This window comes from Ammospiza nelsoni, chromosome Z (assembly GCF_027579445.1).
Source record: "Ammospiza nelsoni isolate bAmmNel1 chromosome Z, bAmmNel1.pri, whole genome shotgun sequence".
In the NCBI taxonomy this organism is placed as follows: Eukaryota; Metazoa; Chordata; class Aves; order Passeriformes; family Passerellidae; genus Ammospiza; species Ammospiza nelsoni.
In genome coordinates, this window is record NC_080669.1 from 77948307 (window position 1) to 77968074 (window position 19768).

General features: G+C 37.6%; 1 protein-coding gene across 2 annotated transcripts in view; it reads left to right on the top strand.

Annotated features, from left to right (window-relative positions):
• The window catches only part of ZFR (zinc finger RNA binding protein), a 46798-nt gene that overhangs the window by 24427 nt on the left and 2603 nt on the right, over positions 1–19768 (top strand). The window contains exons 8-19 of one of the 2 annotated variants that reach the window (XM_059492050.1): positions 1763–2063; positions 2985–3178; positions 4450–4569; positions 5086–5231; positions 5595–5757; positions 7312–7517; positions 7728–7878; positions 9071–9212; positions 14068–14165; positions 14986–15081; positions 18993–19104; positions 19200–19297. In XM_059492050.1, coding sequence (XP_059348033.1) covers positions 1763–2063; positions 2985–3178; positions 4450–4569; positions 5086–5231; positions 5595–5757; positions 7312–7517; positions 7728–7878; positions 9071–9212; positions 14068–14165; positions 14986–15081; positions 18993–19104; positions 19200–19297 — 1827 coding nt within the window. The remainder of the gene's footprint in view (positions 1–1762; positions 2064–2984; positions 3179–4449; positions 4570–5085; positions 5232–5594; positions 5758–7311; positions 7518–7727; positions 7879–9070; positions 9213–14067; positions 14166–14985; positions 15082–18992; positions 19105–19199; positions 19298–19768) is intronic. The other variant, XM_059492051.1, reaches the window with a different exon arrangement.

The window sequence follows — 19768 nt, forward strand, 5'->3', positions numbered from 1 at the left end:
TTAATCTTACTTGTCTAGCTCAGACAGTAAATCTTCCAGTGCACTTGGAAACACTGTAAGCTAAGCCAGTGCAAAGAACAGGCATCATTCTTTGATGGTTCCTGCAAAGAAAACTGTCCTCTGGAAGCAAGGAACAATGTCCTGTAGTAGACTTTATAATGACTATGTTTAGAAAACTTATGGTACATGTGTTTTTCTTAGTGTTTGGGTGCTCTTTTGTGGGCATCCTGGAATAAAAACTGTGGGCTGCGCTGAGAAATGTGTGACCTGTGTTTTAAACTTGGCCATACAACACTAAGTGCAATGATAGGTAGGATATGTGTTTAGAAATTACAGATCTTCCTTATAACTCTGGAAAGATTAATGCCGCTAACAAATAACAGTATTAATACCCTGGTTTTATAGCTCTTTACATCTCAGGACACAGGCATCAGTAACATTTTGCCTATTAAAATAAATAAATCTCATAACATGTTTAAAATTATCTTCCTCTAAGAGCAAAAATCAAAATATAGAGAGACTTTACAGAACTTGCCCAGTGTTCTTCCTTTAGTAAACTGAGCCATTACTTTCTTGGGTTGTGCTCCATAACTCTATAGGTATATGCAGTATAGTATATATTATCCTTTTATATTTGGATATAGTTTCCTTTTGTGATAGTTGCAAGCCATTGCTGGGTTTAGGTTCTTTCACCAGCGTGAAAATGGTATCACAAAGGACTCCATTGCTGTGGTAACTAAAGAACTGTGTGCATTCTACTGGAAAAAAGTAATTTTGAACAGTTGCTTGAGTTTAAATTTATACTACTGTGTGACATTAACATGTCAGTATTCTGATAGGGAGCATAAAAAATAAGAACAAAAGCCTAAAAAATTAATTTGGATAGTTGTGTGCATATCATGATTGTGTATATGTTCATGTTTAAGGCATGTCTCACAGGTTTGTATTTTTTTACTACTGTTTTCAACACTCAGTCTTTAGTTTTGATCTTGCATATTTTTTTCATACAGATTACTTGCATTGCTTTTTTAGATGGTTGTCAGCAGACACCAAAAAGAAGTATTATTCCATGAGAGACATATTATAGAAAGGCCTGTGCTTATTAATGTTAATAAGCATGTACCTCTTTACTTTCTATGAGATACTGAAGAGCTCTGAAATACCTCTTGGATCCTCCTTAACTATTTCTAAACATTAGAAAAAAAGGGAAAAATGGAAGGCATTTGCCTAAGGATTCTCTTCAGCTTGGCTAAATAATGTGTAACGTCTTTCAAGATGAAGACTCTTGAAATGTAGCAATCAAAAGACACAGTGTTGCTGAAGCTGAGTTAAATGACTCTTAGTTACAAATATTGTTTGGAACCAAAATATTTTAATGTTCTGCCGATTTGAAGGAGACTAAAAAGTGACGAGATAACAAAACAGATACATTGAAACACTAGGAGCAAAATGTATTCTTGAACTTATCCTGAGCTGTAAGCTTGTTGTATTTATTATCTAAACAGTTGTGGGAGTAAATGCCTGGATTTCTAAAGTGAGTAAGCAATGTAAGATAGCAAGTGCCTATTTCCCTGTTATAGGTGACAAGAGCTTTTACACATCTGTCTTTTTTTCTTTCCTAAGACCACTTTTTGTAAAAAAACAAGCTAACTCTTTCTTTATATTGATTTTTTTTTTAGATATTGATATTTTTGCTTGTGGTAGCTGTAAAAATAATGTATCTCAGAGAGATCATGTTATGAATTTCTCTTCCTACTTACAGGTAGTAAAGTTGCATACAAAACTTGGCAAACCCATTCCTTCGACTGAACCAAATGTGGTTACCCAAGCCACTTCCTCAACATCCACATCGGCTTCCAAACCAACGGCCTCTGCTTCAAACATAGCAACCAGCAGCAGTACAGTGAACTCCTCTGTTGCATCCTCTGCAGTGAAAGTTCTTACTCCCACAGCAAACACCACACTTAACACTGCATCCAACAACAAAACATCTTCAACCGCTGCTAACATAGCAGTAAAGAAAATATCTACACCGAAAATAAACTTTGTTGGCAAGTACAGAAGTCAGTCTTTATTTTGAAACCTAACCTATTCTGTAAATTTTTCTTAAGAACTAGTGCAGCAGACACAAATATATTTAGGTAACTCCATGCATGAGTTACTCTGCTGTGTTTAAGGGAATTACTGATAAGTGAGAATTTCTATAAAAGTTTTGCTTCAAAATTGATTTTGGTGTTTTCTGCCCAGTTGTCTCCACCTAGCCCCTCCTGAATACTTTTCCCACTTTCATAAGAAGCCTCTCACCTTTGGTTTCTTATGTAGCTGCTGCTGGAGTATTGCAGTTTACAGTCCTAATTTCAGCTCACAGCCTGGGCTGTTAATGCACATGCAGTAGATTGGCAGTTTGTGATGGGCAACTGAAACATCCTTTTTCAGTGGAAAACTAACCATGTAAGCTTTGAACTAAATGTAACAGAGATGGGAAGCAGCTGTTCCACCATAAGCTACCCTGCTCTTCAAGGAAAGAACTATACAGCTGCAATGCTAGGAGTATACTGCCTTTACATTATAAAGTTTTGAAGTACTGTTTTTTTTTTAATATATAAATGTACAAAATAACAACAAAAGAGATTATTAAAATACATTTTCTGAGTTGTTTCCCATTCAGTCCTGTCCCTTGAAAAAGCAGGAAAACAAATAACAAAAATGGCGATTTTATAAAGCAGAAGTTTTTCTTGTTAGAGTAAACGACTTCGGTGTTTAAGTAACCTGAATGTTGTTAAATTTACTGTTAAAATATTTAATTTTATTGAAAATATATTTAAGTTTTGGGTGATTTTAAAATCCAATAGATTTTAAAAGACCTATAATTCTTTGCTCAAATCATAGGCATTTGCAAATAAAATCTTCAGTTTGCACATTATGTTTAATCACATTCTCATTTTATGAAGAGCAGTAATTTAACTTTTGTTTGTGATTTCTAGGTGGTAATAAGCTTCAGACAACAGGAAGTAAAATGGAAGAAATGAAATCAGCTGAAAGTGTTAAAACACCTCCTGCTGCTACAGTGCAAACACAGGAAGTAAAGCCTGACACAGCAGCTGAACCAGTGACTCCCACAACTCTTGCTGCCTTGCAAAGTGATGTCCAACCAGTGGGCCATGACTATGTGGAGGAGGTATTAATATGAAAATATGTATTATTTTTTAACTGTTATAGTGAACGTAATCATGGAGTGATTGAGGTTGGCAGGGACTTCTTTAGATCACCTGGTTCAGTCACCCTGCTTAAGAAGGACCACCTACAGCCAATCACCCAGGAACATGTCCAGATGTTTTTTGAGAATGTCAAAGGATGGAGACTCCATAACTTCCCTGAGCAGTTGTGCAAGAGCACAGTCAGTCACAATAAAACAGAGTGCTCTGATAGTCAGCTATTTTTCACTTGGTGCTAATTGGCTCTGGTCCTGGCACTGGGCACCACTGAAAAAAGTCTGGCTGTGTCCTCTGCACCCCTCTTCCAGGTATTCACATGCACTGATATGATCCCCCTCAGCCTCCTCTTCACTAGGTGAGACAGTTGAGGTCCCTCTGGATGTCAATGCAACCCTTTGGTACATCATTTCCTCCTCTTAGTTTTTTATGTCATCAGCAAACTAGCTGAGGATACATTCTCCCCCATCATCCAGAGCATTACTGAAGACGTTACAGGACTGTATTGATCCAGGGGCTTCATTGCTGGCTATTGGCCTCCAACTGGGCTTCATTCTGCAGATCGCTACCCTTGGCCAGGTTGTCCAGACAGCTTTCAGTCCAGCTCACTTGTATACTTATCCAGCCTATCCATTAGCAGCTTGTGTTAGAGGATATTGTGGTGAGACTGTGTCCAAGGTTTTATTGAAGTCCATAGGGACAATCTTGACTGCTCTGCCTTCATCTGCCAGGCCTTCACCTTGGTGAAGTCATTCTGACTGCTCCTGATGGTTTTCTTGCCCTCATTGTACCTTGAAATGGTTTCCAGGATTAGCTGCTCCATCGCCTTCCCAGAGATCAAGATGGGGTTGACTGTAATTCTCTGGGTTCTCCTTGAAGATAAGACTGACAATGCATTGAACTTGCAAAGGCTTGTGCATATGTTTACGTTTTTGTGTTGTGCATATTTCTTTTTTCTTCATGAGGTTGGTATGACATAGGTGGATCAGCTCTGATGTGAATTTGGCATGATACACAGGTCTGTGATTTATTAGCTGACTATGTTCAGGTCTGAATTTAGAGCTGTGTACTCTTTGAAATGGAAGGACCTTGTTCCCTGCTCAATACCAAGCACAGTGGTGTGTCTGTGACATTATCCAGTGGCACTGGATAATTTGATTAATAGATAATTTAATTTTATATCAGCCTCATAAAATAAAAAATAAATGACTAAATGTGTAATAACTTTATTTTCCAGGTAAGGAATGATGAAGGAAAGGTGATCCGCTTTCACTGTAAACTCTGTGAATGCAGTTTCAATGATCCTAATGCCAAGGAGATGCATTTGAAAGGGCGGCGGCACAGACTTCAGTACAAGGTAAAAATGCTAATGCTTCTCTCTGAAAATCAACCAGATATCAACTAACTGGTCTGGTCACCTGCTCTTAGGTTTGAAGATTAGACAAAAGTAGGCACTCTGAGTAAACAGCATGTAAAAAAAGAGAAATATATTTCATAGGCAGTGTAGTCTTGAAAGAATAATGCAAATTGTGAAATTATGTTTTGGTTGAGGCTTTTTTAAATGTTTCGAATGTTGCTTGTAGTCTAAGCGATGCTTAGTGAAGTGAAGCAGCAATAGGTTCTTTATGTTGTTTACCATGAAGTTTAAAGAGTATAAAAAAGTATTGCTCAGTGTTTTTGGTAGGATAAACAACACACACTCTTTGTGTTGCAGACTTTTTAAGGATAAGTGCATTTGTGCAGTTCTAAAACTGCATTTTACTCCTTTTGATTTTATTGTAGATGGAGTAGTGTATGTTAAATATGCCAGAACTACTCCATACCTTGAGATGAGGACAGGAAAGCAACATAATTCATTACTTTTCTGATGTAGAAAAAAGTAAACCCAGACTTACAAGTAGAAGTGAAGCCCAGTATTCGAGCAAGAAAAATTCAGGAAGAGAAGATGAGAAAACAGATGCAGAAAGAAGAATACTGGAGAAGGCGAGAAGAGGAGGAACGCTGGAGGATGGAAATGAGGTAATGCATTATGTTTCATGAATGAGTGTGACAACCTGCTGTCAGATTGTCTGAAACTAAGGTCCATAGTTACTTATTTTAAATACTTTAGGGAGCTCTATACTGTCGTGTTTTAAATTGTCATTCTCTCACTGGGGTTTTTGTTTGCTATTCTTCAATCCTTCTGAGTAATGCAGAGTTAGTAGAATTACTTTTCTGTAAATGCAGACCTACTTTTACAACAATAATTCATGTTGTTACCATCCCTTCTTTGGTATTTGCTCATGGCTAATAGAAGTTGTTGAAGACAGAGAAGAATCTGTCTAGAGCAGTGTCAAGTATTAACTGCTGTATAAAAAGAATACTGTGATTGATGCACTTCAGGCGATATGAAGAGGACATGTACTGGAGGAGAATGGAGGAAGAGCAGCATCACTGGGATGACCGTCGCAGAATACCAGATGGAGGATATCCTCATGGCCCTCCAGGACCACTAGGTCTGCTGGGGGTTAGACCTGGAATGCCTCCTCAACCCCAAGGACCAGCAGTGAGTTTCTTACCTTGAGAAAAAAATTTAACCATTCTTACCAGGAGGCACAGTTAAGAAATATAAAATTACTCAGTGCTACTGCACTTGTGTCTGGTGTTTCTTAATAAAGGATTTGGAAAAGAGAGGAAGAAATTATATGCTAATGAAATAGCGTAGGTGTACTAGTCCTCCAAAAGAAGTCCAATGAAATGACAAGAGGATGCTTTAAATATTGCTTCTTATGAAACACAAGTCATACTGAATTTTTCTATTTTTTATTTTATTTGATTGTGTTATACAATATTATATACCTAATTGTGGACAAATGTATGGATAAAAGGTATCTGGGCTCTCAGACTTTGAGAATAATGGTTAGTGGTGCATCATATTCTAGCAGTGTGGAGTGCAGTACCACACTGCACATGGGTTGATTCTGGCATTAAACTGAAAAGCACCTTATCAAGGATCTGAAAGGTGATGGAGTGAGTGCATATTGCTGAGGTTTGCAGCTGGCATGAACCTGAATCACACTGGGATGGGGAGAATAGCTGATACCTTGGATGGCAAGGCCACCATCCAGAGGCACCTAGGTGGGCTGTAGGAGTGGAACATTATGGAATTCTGCAAGTACAAGTGCCTAATGCTGCACTCAGAAAGGACGAACTCCTTGCATTGATTGAGGCTGGGTAGCAGCTCTGCTGAGAGGGATCTGGGGGTCCTGGCAAACAGCAGTGGGCATGTGCCAGCAGTGTGCCATGGCAGCAGGGCCAGCAACTACCTGGGCTTTAACAGGAGCACATTAAGGGAAGTGATCAGCTTTCATTAGACCCTAACTTCAATGCTACATTTAATTGTGGGCTTTCCAGTACAAGATACATAAACTATAATGGGCTCAGTGTAGTGGTAGATGTTCAGGGGTCTGGAGCACTTGCCCAGTGAGGAGAAACTGAGGCATCTGAGATTGTTCAGCCTGGAGAAGAGAGAGCTTCAGTGGGACAGAGTAGCCTTCTAATAGCTGTGCTTTATAAAGGGGACAGGCTTTTTATCGTCATGAGAGGGTGAGATACATCCAGCTTAAGCAAACACAAAGGAGATTTACAGTGAATACAGGAAATCCTTTTTTTTGTACAGGTGTTGTGCAGCCACCATCTTTGAAGGTTTTCAAAAACTAACTGCCTAAAGCCCTGAGCAACATGATGTGGTCTTACAGCTGACCATGTTTTGAACAGGAGATTGGACTAGATGACCTTTTGAGGTCGTCCTGTACAATCCTGTGATTGTACAAAAGAAATCATGAATACCTCATTTTGCAGCAATATCCAAGTATTTCCCAGTTGGAGTGCCTCTGATCTTGGGATTTGGCCTTAGTTTAATTTTGATACACTTCGTGTCTTTTCAGACATGATTGTGACAGTGTAGGCTGTGAGGAAACTTCATGTTTTGTTAATTTCAGTGATGTGAGGTTTGAATATTCTGTTCCTTAGCCACATGTTTGGGTATTGGTATTTTGTCTCATTTGTGAACTTGGAAGTGTACCCAGGTTTCAGAGGAACACTTTTTTTGTCTGTTCAGCCTCTGCGCCGCCCCGACTCCTCTGACGACCGCTACGTGATGACCAAGCATGCTGCTATATATCCAACTGAGGAGGAACTTCAGGCAGTCCAAAAAATTGTTTCTATTACTGAGCGTGCTTTGAAGCTGGTTTCTGACAGCATGACTGATCACGAAAAAAGCAAGAACAAAGAGGGAGATGACAAAAAGGATGGCAGTAAAGACAGGTATTTTTAAATTACTTTTTAAGAATTTTCTTCTTTTTCCTTACCCTGTTATCAGTGTTTTTAGGATCTCATTTCTTTGGGCTTTTATGCAGTATTTTGAAGTCTCAGAAAGATGTGGAGTACAATTTTATTTTACTTTTCTATCTTCAGGATTATTTTTACGATTTTTACATTATTATTTTAAATGCAACTTTCAACTACAATTCACAGAGCTTTGAAAGGCGTTTTACGGGTGGGCGTTTTGGCTAAAGGTTTGCTGCTCCGTGGAGACCGAAATGTCAATCTTGTTTTGTTGTGTGCTGAGAAGCCCTCCAAGACATTACTCAGTCGTATTGCTGAAAGCCTCCCTAAGCAACTTGCAGTAAGTAGAATTTAGATTTTTGGATTTGACTTTTTGTAGAAGTACTGTGAAAATCTGTCCTCAAGTTAAATATCGGCAGGACTCACTGTGCCGCTACATTACATAGTTCAGCTTCTTTCCATTTCCTGAGTATTTTAATCTGAATTAACAGACTGCTGCATCTTCTGCTTCCTCCATATTGTGACCATACAAGCGTGTGCTCTAGCAGTGTAGTATCAATCACCATTTAACAGATTTCTTTTATTTGGGAAATAGAAATGACTGCAAGAAAGACCATTAATCAGTTACTAGCAGTAGAGATAATTACAGCACATCTGCTGCCTCAGGTCAAAGTTCTCCATTAATGCCAGTTTTTTGTACTTATATCTTGTTTCCTTATTGTATGTGTCAGTGCTTTATTGTTCAAAATTAGCCAGCTAAATCTAGTGTGGGGTTTTTAGAATTTAGACTGTTTAAAAAAGTAAACGTGCAGTCTTAGACCATTCAGTGAAATACAAACCCTTTGTATTTCCACAAGAAAGTATAAAGTGTCTGCTCTTCTGCTGAACAAAGCCTGTCACTGTAGAGTGCTTGTCGCAGCACCAGTATTTCAATGCAGTCTAGTAAAATGCTTGACAGAGTCACTGGCATGATAGAAGCTTTAGCAGGATCACATTATTAAAAAAATAGTCTCAAGTTTGCTCTTCTTTGAAGTAACAGAACAGAAGTAAATTAACAAATGGACATCTTGGTCTGTCTTCATGGAAATGTTCACCAAGTATGTAGAAGAAGGTCACAGAGGGGCCTACAGCTTTCTTTTGGGGCTATTTAGAATTATTAAATAAAGCTGCAAAAAGCAATTCAAAATAAACACTTTATTAGTTAAACACATTTTAATTGGCTCTGAGGCTTTTCTTTATTTCAAACACCATCAAGATTCTTGTTTTATAATGTCTATTTATTTCCTTTCTGGGCAGTTTTTTAAATTCTAACTGCTTGGTTGTGTATTTTCATTAATAATTTGGAAACAATATGCAAGTCCACATATCTTTATACTGTGTAGTGTGGTTCTATGGCTACATAGGTATCTGTTTCATATAATTATATTGTGTTTCTATCTTTCTGTTGAAAAAAGAATATGTTGGAATCCTTTTTCTTCCTGTTACTTTTAATGGCCACATGCTAATAGAAATTTCTATTTCTCGATATTTAGGTAATAAGTCCAGAGAAATACGATATCAAGTGTGCAGTCCCAGAAGCATCAATAATTTTAAATTCGTGTGTGGAACCCAAAATGCAAGTTACAATCACACTGACATCTCCAGTCATTCGGGAAGAGAACATGAGGGATGGAGGTTGGGAAGTTGTTAAAGATGTTACTTATTTCTCACTTGTTTTTTTTATGTTTATATATTCTGCTTAAGATGGCACTAAGGTCCTGGAAGGCAACATGCTGGCACACATATTTGATCAAAACTTTGTTTTTCAACAACTAGTCTCAGTAGAAAACAGTTGGTTAAAATAAATGTGTATATGATGCTTTTATTTAATTTTTAAAATTTCTAACTTTATGTCCAACCTCAGCTTTCTGGAAAAGGTACAAGCTTGATTTTTTCCCCCCTTTTAAAATTATGTGGAAAACTAAGTATTTTATAGCAAGCGGCTATAAACTGGCTTTCTAGAGCAGTCTTGCCTTAAGAGAAAGATTGTATGGATTTAGAAAATCAAATCGGAGGTTTTTGGGTTCGAACTGGGTCAGTATTACCATCACTTAGACATTCTGAATAGAGCCACTTAAAAGGCACTTTTACAGTACTTTTGACAGTAACAGTGCTTTTAACTTTAAAAGATAATGCGATTTTTTCCAGCTCTCTGAGGTTGTTTTTTTGGTCTGGAGTGCTTTTTGAGTATATTTAGGCTCCTGGTATTACAATCACTCTTCTATCCAACTGGCAAACCCAACTAGTACAATAAGAAATGGCTTTGTCGTTGAGCTGAAGCAGAAGGTGGAGCTTGGGAATCAATTTACGTTTGTGAAGTCCACAGTTTTTCTGGTGCCAGCAGTGTTGCTTTAGGGTCTGTTCTGTAACATTTTCAAAGCTCCAAAAGCTTTTAAGCCAACAAGCATGATTAATGTCTGCAGTACATTGGTTCTTTTTATTTACGGGTCAGATAAAATTAACTTTTGTTTCCTTTTAATCCTGTATTTTCATAGTTGAAAGAGATCATAGCAAACAGGGTTCTGGTGTTTGACAGTGAACCTACAAATAGGAAATCTGAGGCTGTTTTAACACTTCTTATATACAGGTTGAAAGAAATTTTATGTGTGTATGTATACATGTGCTTGTGTATATACGTATTTATATAAGCCACTGAGGTTTTTTTTTAGATTTCATCTCATCACTACATGTCCTCTAAAACACTTGAGGTTTTTATATTGCATTACTAAGTGTCCTGTAGCTGTGACTAGTGCATTTATAAGCAAGCTATGTTAACAAAGTCATCCTACGTAATCAGAAAGAAAAATTTTCAACATGCATTTTGTGGTTTGGATGACTTCCAAAGAGTCTTAGAGTGCTTTTGTTTTAAGCTGTTCATTTTATTCCTAGCTATAAAGGCTTTGTATGTGTACTGTCACACCCAACCATTTTTACTTGGTTTTGGACAATCTGAGTATAACATGACTCTGGGCTGAATCAAGTTTATTTTTTAAAAAAAGCATTTTGTCATTAAATTAGACTAACCATTTAATGAAATGAACCTTAAACACCATGTGTATTTCTTGATGTACTGTGCAGAAGTGCCATATTGATTCCTGCCACTATACTCAATTCAACTAAGTGGTTTCTCTGGCCCAAAATTCTGTGATGTGGACTAAAAGTAAAACAAATTTCAAATTACTACCATCAGTCCCCTAAGTTATGCCGCCAAAAGGAAACAAATCTGTATTTTTGTCTGACCCACACTTGAGTTAAATTATCTTTGTGAGTTTATTCACTGCTGAATGCAGTACTGCCTCTAGGCAAACAAAATCAAGTTAGATTTCTCTTCAAGACACTGAGCAGTATAAAATGGATGTGCAGAAAAGTTCACTTTTGAAACTGGAGCAAATAGAAGACTGAATTGCCAATTATTGCAGCAAAGAAGTTCCTTATTCTGAAGACTGCTGCTTATTTGCTGCAGAGTAACAGTATGTGTTTGTGTTTTTCTTACTGCAGCTTCTCATGCTCTGTGTCTTACATTGGTTTGAAGTTTTCATTTTCCTTAGCTCGCTTGGGGAGCTAGCTCAGGTGTTAAGGAAGGCTTTACCGGAAGAACCAGTTGGAGTAAAGATGCAACTTGAGTCTTGCACGTGGAGTAGAATCATGTTTGATGTGTTATTAAGTAAAAGGCTAAAAAAAAAACCAAACGGTGAAATGAAATTGTTAACCGCATAGCTACTGTTGCTTACAGTATTGTGCGTTTGACAGTTGACCGAATCTGGTACATTCGAAGAGCTCTAACCCAGCTGTGGAGTCTTCCTTCGGCAAACAGAGTGTGCATACCTACCAACACCTCTGCGTGTGCGCGTGTGTCTCTTTCATCCTTAGCTAACAGCCCCGGTCCAAAGCCTTCTAGCAGAGGGACTTGATTCCTGTCAGGGGTTGCTGCCAAGACATTGGAAGGATTTTTGACCAAGGTTTTCTAAAGCTCAGTGTCACACCTGCCATGCTTTACAAAGGAGGGGTTTGGATGCATAGTCCTAGCATCTGCTGTTACTTTGTGTTTGGTTTTTGTTTTGTTTTTTTCTTTTCGTCTTTGTCTCTCTCCTAGAATGAAGCAGTGTTCACACTAGTCTTGTAATAGTTGACTGGATAAAATGCATTTTACATAATAAAACTTACCTAAATTGACATACCTGTTAACTTTTAATGAAGAGGTAGTGTGGACACAGCATGTCTAATTAAAGATTAACCCCTTATGTTTAGGCTAGTAATAAGTTATACAGGGTAAGAATTCATGCCCATGTTTTGTAAATTAATTCCATTTTTGTCCTAGTTTAGTAGGGTGGTAGGTTAGGCATCTGATTTTAGTTACACAGTCTTTAAGGGGTTAATCCAGAAATGTGAAACATATGCAAAAATCCACAGAATAAATATTACAGGAGTTCCCTTTATACATATTTTAGTCAGTGTTTTCTCAATGTAGTACCTGCCTCAGCAACTTATGACTTTCAAAGTCTTTTAAGTTCCAAGGGTATTCTTATGACAGCTATTAGGAACCCATTTTAGATGAACATTTCCAGCACTGAGTAAGATTCTTTCCTGTACATTTAAATTGCAATTCTTCTCAGTAACACTATTTTAGAAGTTGAAGGTTTTCAGAGGTAGAAATTTCAAATTATTAATGAATTATTCTTCTAGAAGCTTGCGCAGTGTCACCTATTTGCATGTCAGTTTTAGAAGAGTGTATATAATTAACTGATTAGACTATTGGCCCCACAGCACATATTTGCATTTTTAATTTCTCAACCTTATTTTGCCACTTTTTCCTGTGGTGGGTCTTCTCAGGACCCCCTTGTCTCATATATCTGGGTTGTACTCCTTTAGTCATTTGGCTTTTGCTGGCACCCCTCTGGTATAGGTTTGGAGGGGATTTTTCATTATTGTTTTTGCTTTGAAAGAAACATCACTTCAAACATCTTCATTTGCTCTGTAATTGCATTGTTAGTGAACATTTTTATTTTTACACCTTAATATGTAGTTGTAAGTTCAAATATCTGTGTGAGAAGTTACCTATGTTCTTCTCAGCTTTGCTGTTATGAAGTCTTCAGCTTTTTATCCTGGTGCAGAGAAATGGGACTATCCTATCAAAATGCTCAAATCTGTATATAGTATTTCACATTAAATTTAGTTACTGTACTGAAAAACTATAATATCATTTTCATTTGTGGCCTTTTAGCTCTATAGACTAAAGAATCCAACTAGTTTACATTTGTGGTTTCAGAGCACAATTTCTGCAACATATCTAAAAGATTCTCGTTGCAGGCATGTTTCATGAGCCTCATTATTTTTTATTTCATTATTCCCTGGCTTAACCTAAATTTAGATCTTGAAGGAGTAAACTGTACTGTTCCAAACAGCTAGCTCCTGTGAGACATGTGCCATTCAGTGAGGGCTTTTTGTTTCATCTTATTTGGTGTATCACCAGTTATGCCAGCAACATATGTTGTGACTAGTCACCATAGCCATTTTCAGAATGAGTAAAAAATTAACTTTTAATGGTGATCACTGATTATATATATATATAGTTTTCAAGTAACTCAAGGATACCATTTCGTATTGTTCAGTGGTTCCATTTTCATAAACCACTTCTGTAGTCTCTTCATTTTTGGTAGGAAAGCAGCTTGGTAATCAAATTATTTTCTGAACGTTCAAATAGAAAATGTCTGCTGATTTCTTCATCTTTCAGACATTTTGCTTTGTTTTTTAGACTATTCCTTGCTTTTCTTTATCTTGTTGAGTCTTTGATAAAGCAGTCCCTTTTCAGATCCTTCCTTGCATCCTAAGTGTTGCTGGAACATATCTATTATGGGCTGAGGAATTTTATTTATATGGGCAAGAGAGAAAGTGCTAGAAAACAAGGAACTCTGTAATATTGAAGAATATATCACATTCCTTTAGTCAGGTTTTTAAAGTAAATAATTTTAAGGCATGATAAAAATAACATGATTACTAAACATTCAGCACTTTTAAGATTTGTTATACTTAGTTTTTCTTTCAAGAATAGGTCCCAAATAACACCTGACAATTAAAATTTAAAAGAAACTAAGTTTGAATGTTTCTACTTGGTTAAAGTGGATTTTTGTGTTCTTTCTGTCTTGTGTTCTCTGTGCTGGTGCACTGTGTCCAACCATCCTTCCTTCAGTATTTAATTTTAGGGGATATGTGTTTTTCCACTGTTAGCTGAAATAAAGAAGTACTATGCATTGCATAATCAGCAATGCAGTTGAAAATAACTTCAGAGCTGAAGTGCATTATGCTCTTGATCTTTCTACTGGGTTGATGCCCTAATCCCAATTGAGCGACTGCTGCTGAACATTTACATTTCTCGTTCAAGGGTTTAAACTTTAAATGGCATGTGTGACATTGAAGCTATTTAAGGAAGTGTCTTGCTCACCTGGTCAAACACCCATTCCTCACTGCATTTTGCCAATTCAATCCATTTTAGATGTAACCTCGGGTATGGTGAAAGACCCACCGGACGTCTTGGACAGGCAAAAATGCCTTGACGCTCTGGCTGCTCTACGCCACGCTAAGTGGTTCCAGGTTCGGAACATCATTTTACTTTCTTCTTGTAGCCTTATGAGAGATTAGTTCAGTTGCAATATGAATGTTTAACTGTGTGAAAACACTCAGCGTTGTTCATGCTAATAATACTTAATATTTCTCTGGTCCCTAAATTTAACTGTAGGAGGTTGAGTATGGAGGAGCTGCTTTATGCAGTTATTGCACATTTGACATCATATTTTTTTCCAGTCATTGAGAAGGCGATGTTGAAAGCTTGACTCGCTTGGGGTGATCATATGTTGTATATTTGTTATATATTCCATAAGGCTGCAGAGTAACTTCGCTTTAAATAATGGATTATGTGTTTAAAGCTTTGTGTTTAGATTTAAGACTTTTTTTTCTATTTCTTTTAGTGCATTAAGTGTAGGGAATGAAAGGTGAGAAGCAACTGTTTGGTTTAGTGACTTTGCATTCTGGCAAAGGCACAATAAAGAAACCAAACAGATTCCCTTGACCTTTCAGTCTCTATACCTATTTCTTAGATCTTTACTTTATCCTTTTTATTTCTAATATAGAAAGATACTGTATTTATTGTTTCAAATGAACATGGGTCAAAGTGTATAGGGGATCAAGAAATGTTGTTCTTGTATAACCTGTGCACTTTGACTTCTACGACCTTAAATTACTAACCCTGTATAAAATACTGCTGTAAATGGCAGCTCACGGAATAAAGTTGTAGAATGATTTGTTTCAATCTTGTATCTGAGCTTCCATTGAACAGCGGTGTTTTAGTCTTTCAACAACTCCTGTTTGCTATGGGTGCAGGGGTTGATTAATTGGATTTTGTATTGCTCTCAAGGCTAGAGCTAATGGTCTGCAGTCCTGTGTGATTATCATACGTATTCTTCGTGACCTCTGTCAGCGGGTTCCTACTTGGTCTGATTTTCCAAGCTGGGTAAGTAATGTTTTCTTAATGAGTCTTCTTAATAAAGATGTTACTACAAGGAACTTATAGGGAAATATTCGTACAGTTCTTAAATTCAGACATTTTCAACACATAGTGTAGGGTTTTGTTTGGGATTCTGGGGTTTTTTTTTTTGTTAACAAGTACTCCAGATTCCCTCTTAAAATACAGTTTTCTAAGGCTTTTCATTTGAAGCTGGAAGTTACCTTTTTTTCCAAAAGAAATTTTCTTGTTCTTTGTGGTTAGATCCCTATTCTAAGTTTTAGCATTTTTTTCCTTTACTCTGTATGAAAGAACCTATTTTTTCCTAACCACCAACTCTGAATTGCTTGGAGTTTGCTGAATCATATTTAAAGTAATGCCGGCTGTGCCCAGATATTTCTGTGATAACAGAAAGAAGTCAAAAGAAAAAATCACAGTAGTTCTTATATTTATTATGTCTCTTTCACAAGGTGAAATACCACAGTACTTCAGTACAGCCTGTGGTTGTGTTCATCATCATATTTTAGTCAGTGTCACTTAAATCTCTGGGTTGTATCAGGTCACCTTTCTTAATTCAGTTGAGTGTTCTTGGAGCACTTTTTGTATTGACTACCTTACAAATGCTCCAAATACTAACAGATGTACAATCTGTGGATTGGATTAAGTTATTCTGAAACAAATACCTGAAACATGTATCATGTGGAAGTAAACCTAGCCCTGACTGTTGTGTTTTGCAGACCAAATCCATTTGCACTGTGCTGCTTCCTTCTCAATTTTGACAGGAAGAGCTGTAACAGTGTTTTGATCAGTTGACTTTATTTAGATGAGAAATATTTTACAACTCCACTAAGTTTGCAGACAGTTTTATTAAATTACTTCTAATAATATTTATTGCTTCTGGAAGGGAAGTGGAGCAGTAATGTCTGTTTTTGAAATGTTTAAGTGGAAAAAAACTAGTGCCAGTTTCAGTACTGCATTTCATGAAAAGTACACTAAACAAATACATCTTAAAAGATGCTCAGTGCTCTCTTAATATCACTGTGATACTGAGTTGCCAGAGAATGAACCTTGGCTTACTTTCAGAAAAGTATCCTTACAACTATTGCAACACAGAGGAGGGATATGGCTGAAGAACAAGGAGTGTGGCTTCTTAACTCACATTATGTGTTCCAAGGAACATCCAGAAGGGAAGAGAGATATGAAGCAGTGTGTCAGACCTCACTGTGTCTCAGTTCTCTCCAAAAGTGATTCCTGATTTGTTCCTGATGCATTCTCAGAGACATGGACCAGCACTGAACTGTAGTCAGCTGTTCTTTTGGCCTATAGGAAGAGTCTTACTGATAAAAATAATGACAAAATGAAAGTGGTGATTTCAGCCAGTACAGATGGAGTTTCACATATTGGAGTAGTACAGTTTTCTGAATACAGATATTCTCCTACCCTCTGTACTAGAAACCTTTTGCAAATGAAAGAGATGACAGAGCTAGTTCAAAAAAAAATAAGTAGTTGTAAAAATAGAAGTTAACAGGAAGCCCGAATGCTCACAGTAATAGCATTTCATGTACCTAAAAGTACCTAAAAGAAACTAAATTAAAAGAATTTTGTCAGGTTCCTACACATTATTCAAATTTGAAATCCAGCCTTTTATGCACATAAACACCAGGACATCATAATTCACATTTTCCTAGGACTGAGTTATAGACCTCAGTGTATTATATGTGGATCCAAAAGAACTAGATTTTAATATATGCAAATCCAAGATCTGCTTTTTTCTCTTTACTGATGTACTTTGTTTCCTGCTTGAAAACATCTTAATTACTGTTGCCAAATCCTGACTGATACAGCAGGAGTATGGCTGTATCAGACATTTTGCAGACATTTCAAAAATTGAAATCTGTCAGTTAAATGGCGCTAAAATAGAAAGAAATGGGCAGCCTTAGTGATTAGCACTGCCTGTAGTTACTTGTATACATCAGAATAAATATTTACACCTTGAAATAAGGAAGAAAAAGTAGTGTTTGAACAACTGTAGATGTGGTGAGGAGGACAAGGTCCAAACAACAAGTGCCTCCAAAAAACCTATCAAAAACTATTGTTTGAGAATTAAACTTGCCAGAGGTAACAGTGAAACATCTATCTAATTCTGGGAAAGAGTTCCAGGAGAAGTTAGTTCTTTCTTTTACAAATACTTTTATAGATTCTTCTGGGAAAAAATAATGTCTAATAAAAGCGAGCAATGGAAATATTCATGGAAAAAAATCAGTACTTAAAACACAGCTAATGATTTAAACCATTTTAACTAACATCAAATAATGTATACATTTCAGAATGTATACATTCCGAAAAATGAAATGTATACATTCAGAAAACATATTTATATATAAGGCTATATAGAGGTTTTTTATACTTGCTTAACATATGAATTAGTGTTGCTTGCTAACTAGCAGAAAAATTGCTGTAAGCTTCAGTTTTTCTAAACTGAAGGACTAGTGAGGATACTAAGCATTTTAAGGACATTAAATGTTTGAGAATATAAATTTCTGTAGTCTTGTAGAAAAAACTATTTCCATTTTTCTGAAGCATCCTGTTTCATTAGGTGTACCATGTACTGTGTTCATGTGGCTGACAGAATCAAGTGTCCCAGAGTGTTTCATAGTCTCAAAAATGGCTGGACAAGTTGTCTACCTGTATACTACTGTATAAATTTCCACAAAATTGCTGAAAAACTTGTGATGGGAAGAAGCCCATCACAGGATCACTGAATTGTTCAGGTTGGAAAAGATCTTGAAGATCAAGTCTAATTGTTAATTTAGCACCACTAAACCATGTCCTTAATTGCCATATCCACATGTTTTGTGAACTCTTCCTGGGATAGTAACTCTTGTCAACTCCCTGGGCACGCTGTTGCAATGCTTTACAACCCTTTCAGTCAAAACTTTTTTTTCCTAATATCCAATCTAAACCTTTTCTGGTACAACTTGAGGCCATTTCCTCTTGTCCTGTCGTCATTTATGTGGGAGAAGAAACCACCCCCCCACCTGGCTACACCCTCCTTTTAGGTGGTTATACAGAACAATAAGGTCACTCCTATCTTTTTGTCCAGGATAAACACCACCAGCTCCCTCTGCAGTTGGTAACAGAACTTTGTGCTCCAGATCCTTCCCCAGCTCTGTTCCCCTTCTCTGGACATGTTCCAGCACCTCAGTCTCTTTCTTGTGAGGCACCCAAAACTGAGCCCAGGATTTGAGGTGTGGCCTCACCAGTGCCCGGCACAGAGGGGCAGTCACTGCCCTGCTCCTGCTGCCCACACCATTGCTGATACTTTCAGGATGTCCTTGGCCTCCTTGGCCCCCTGGGCACCCCCAGCTCATGTTCAGCCACTGCTGACCAGCACCCCCAGGGCCTTTCCCACTCAGCAGCTTTCCAGCCACTGTCCCAGCTGGAGCTGCAGGGGCTGCTGTGACCCAGGGACAGGAGCCAACACTTGGCCTGGTTGAACCTCACACAACTGGCCCTGGCCCATGGATCCAGCCTGTGCAGATCCCTCTGCAGAGCCCCCCTGCCCTCCAGCAGATCAGCACTCACACCCAGCTTGGTGCCATCTGCAAACTGCCTGAGGGGGCACTTGATTCCCTCATCCAGATCATGAATAAACAGGACTGGACCCAGCACTGAGCCCTGGGGACACCAGCAGTGACCAGCTGCCAGTATCAGCACTCATTGTTCATCTGGCACCACCTTTATTTTTATTCATCTTTATAAAATAACTGGGGTTTTTTTAAATTTTTACTGAAAGTGTTCTACAATGTGTAATGTTCTTCAGAATTCAGGATTCAAAATTCTCTACTGAGGAACAGTAACAGCTTTATTCTGTCTTAATCAGTCTTCTAATTTGGCTAAATCCTCCTATTTTGGTCTAGGCTATGGAGCTGCTTGTGGAAAAAGCAATTAGCAGCGCGACTGGACCACAGAGTCCTGGAGATGCACTGAGAAGAGTTTTTGAGTGTATATCTTCAGGAATCATCCTGAAAGGCAAGTTACCTTTTATGTATACGTACACTTAACTAATCTGTAATCTTGATTGTAATAAGGTAAAGATGTGTTACTAATTAGCCTGATTATTTTAGGTGGGCCTGGCCTTCTGGACCCTTGTGAAAAAGATCCTTTTGATACACTTGCTGTAATGACAGATCAGCAACGCGAGGATATTACTTCAAGTGCACAGGTAAGGGAATGTAGTTGTGAAGTAACTAAATTTGATGGATGGCTTTGTTTGGGTTCTGTTTTTTTTTAATGTAGCTTTATATTGGACATGAATTTTTTTTTTTTTCGCAGAATGTAGTTGGATCTTACCAGCCTTAAGCTAAGCATTGAATGTATCACAGGAGAGGGTGTTCATAGTGCTCATTATTGCACTGAAATAAATGTATTTTCCTGAACAATTTATAGCATTCTCGTCTATATCTACATATCTAGATCTCGATCTGCGAACAGGCTTTTACTCTACATCAGCATGTTACTAGATTGGAAATTTTATAAATACATCTGTGTAAGATTCATACAATAGTTATGACCATTCATGCTTGCAGTTTAAGAGGTTACTGCCTCTGCCTCTTCATTTGATCCTTTTACTAATGATTCCTGATCACTTGTCACCTAACATGACATGTGACAAGCCTTGGCTGCTTCCGTGCAA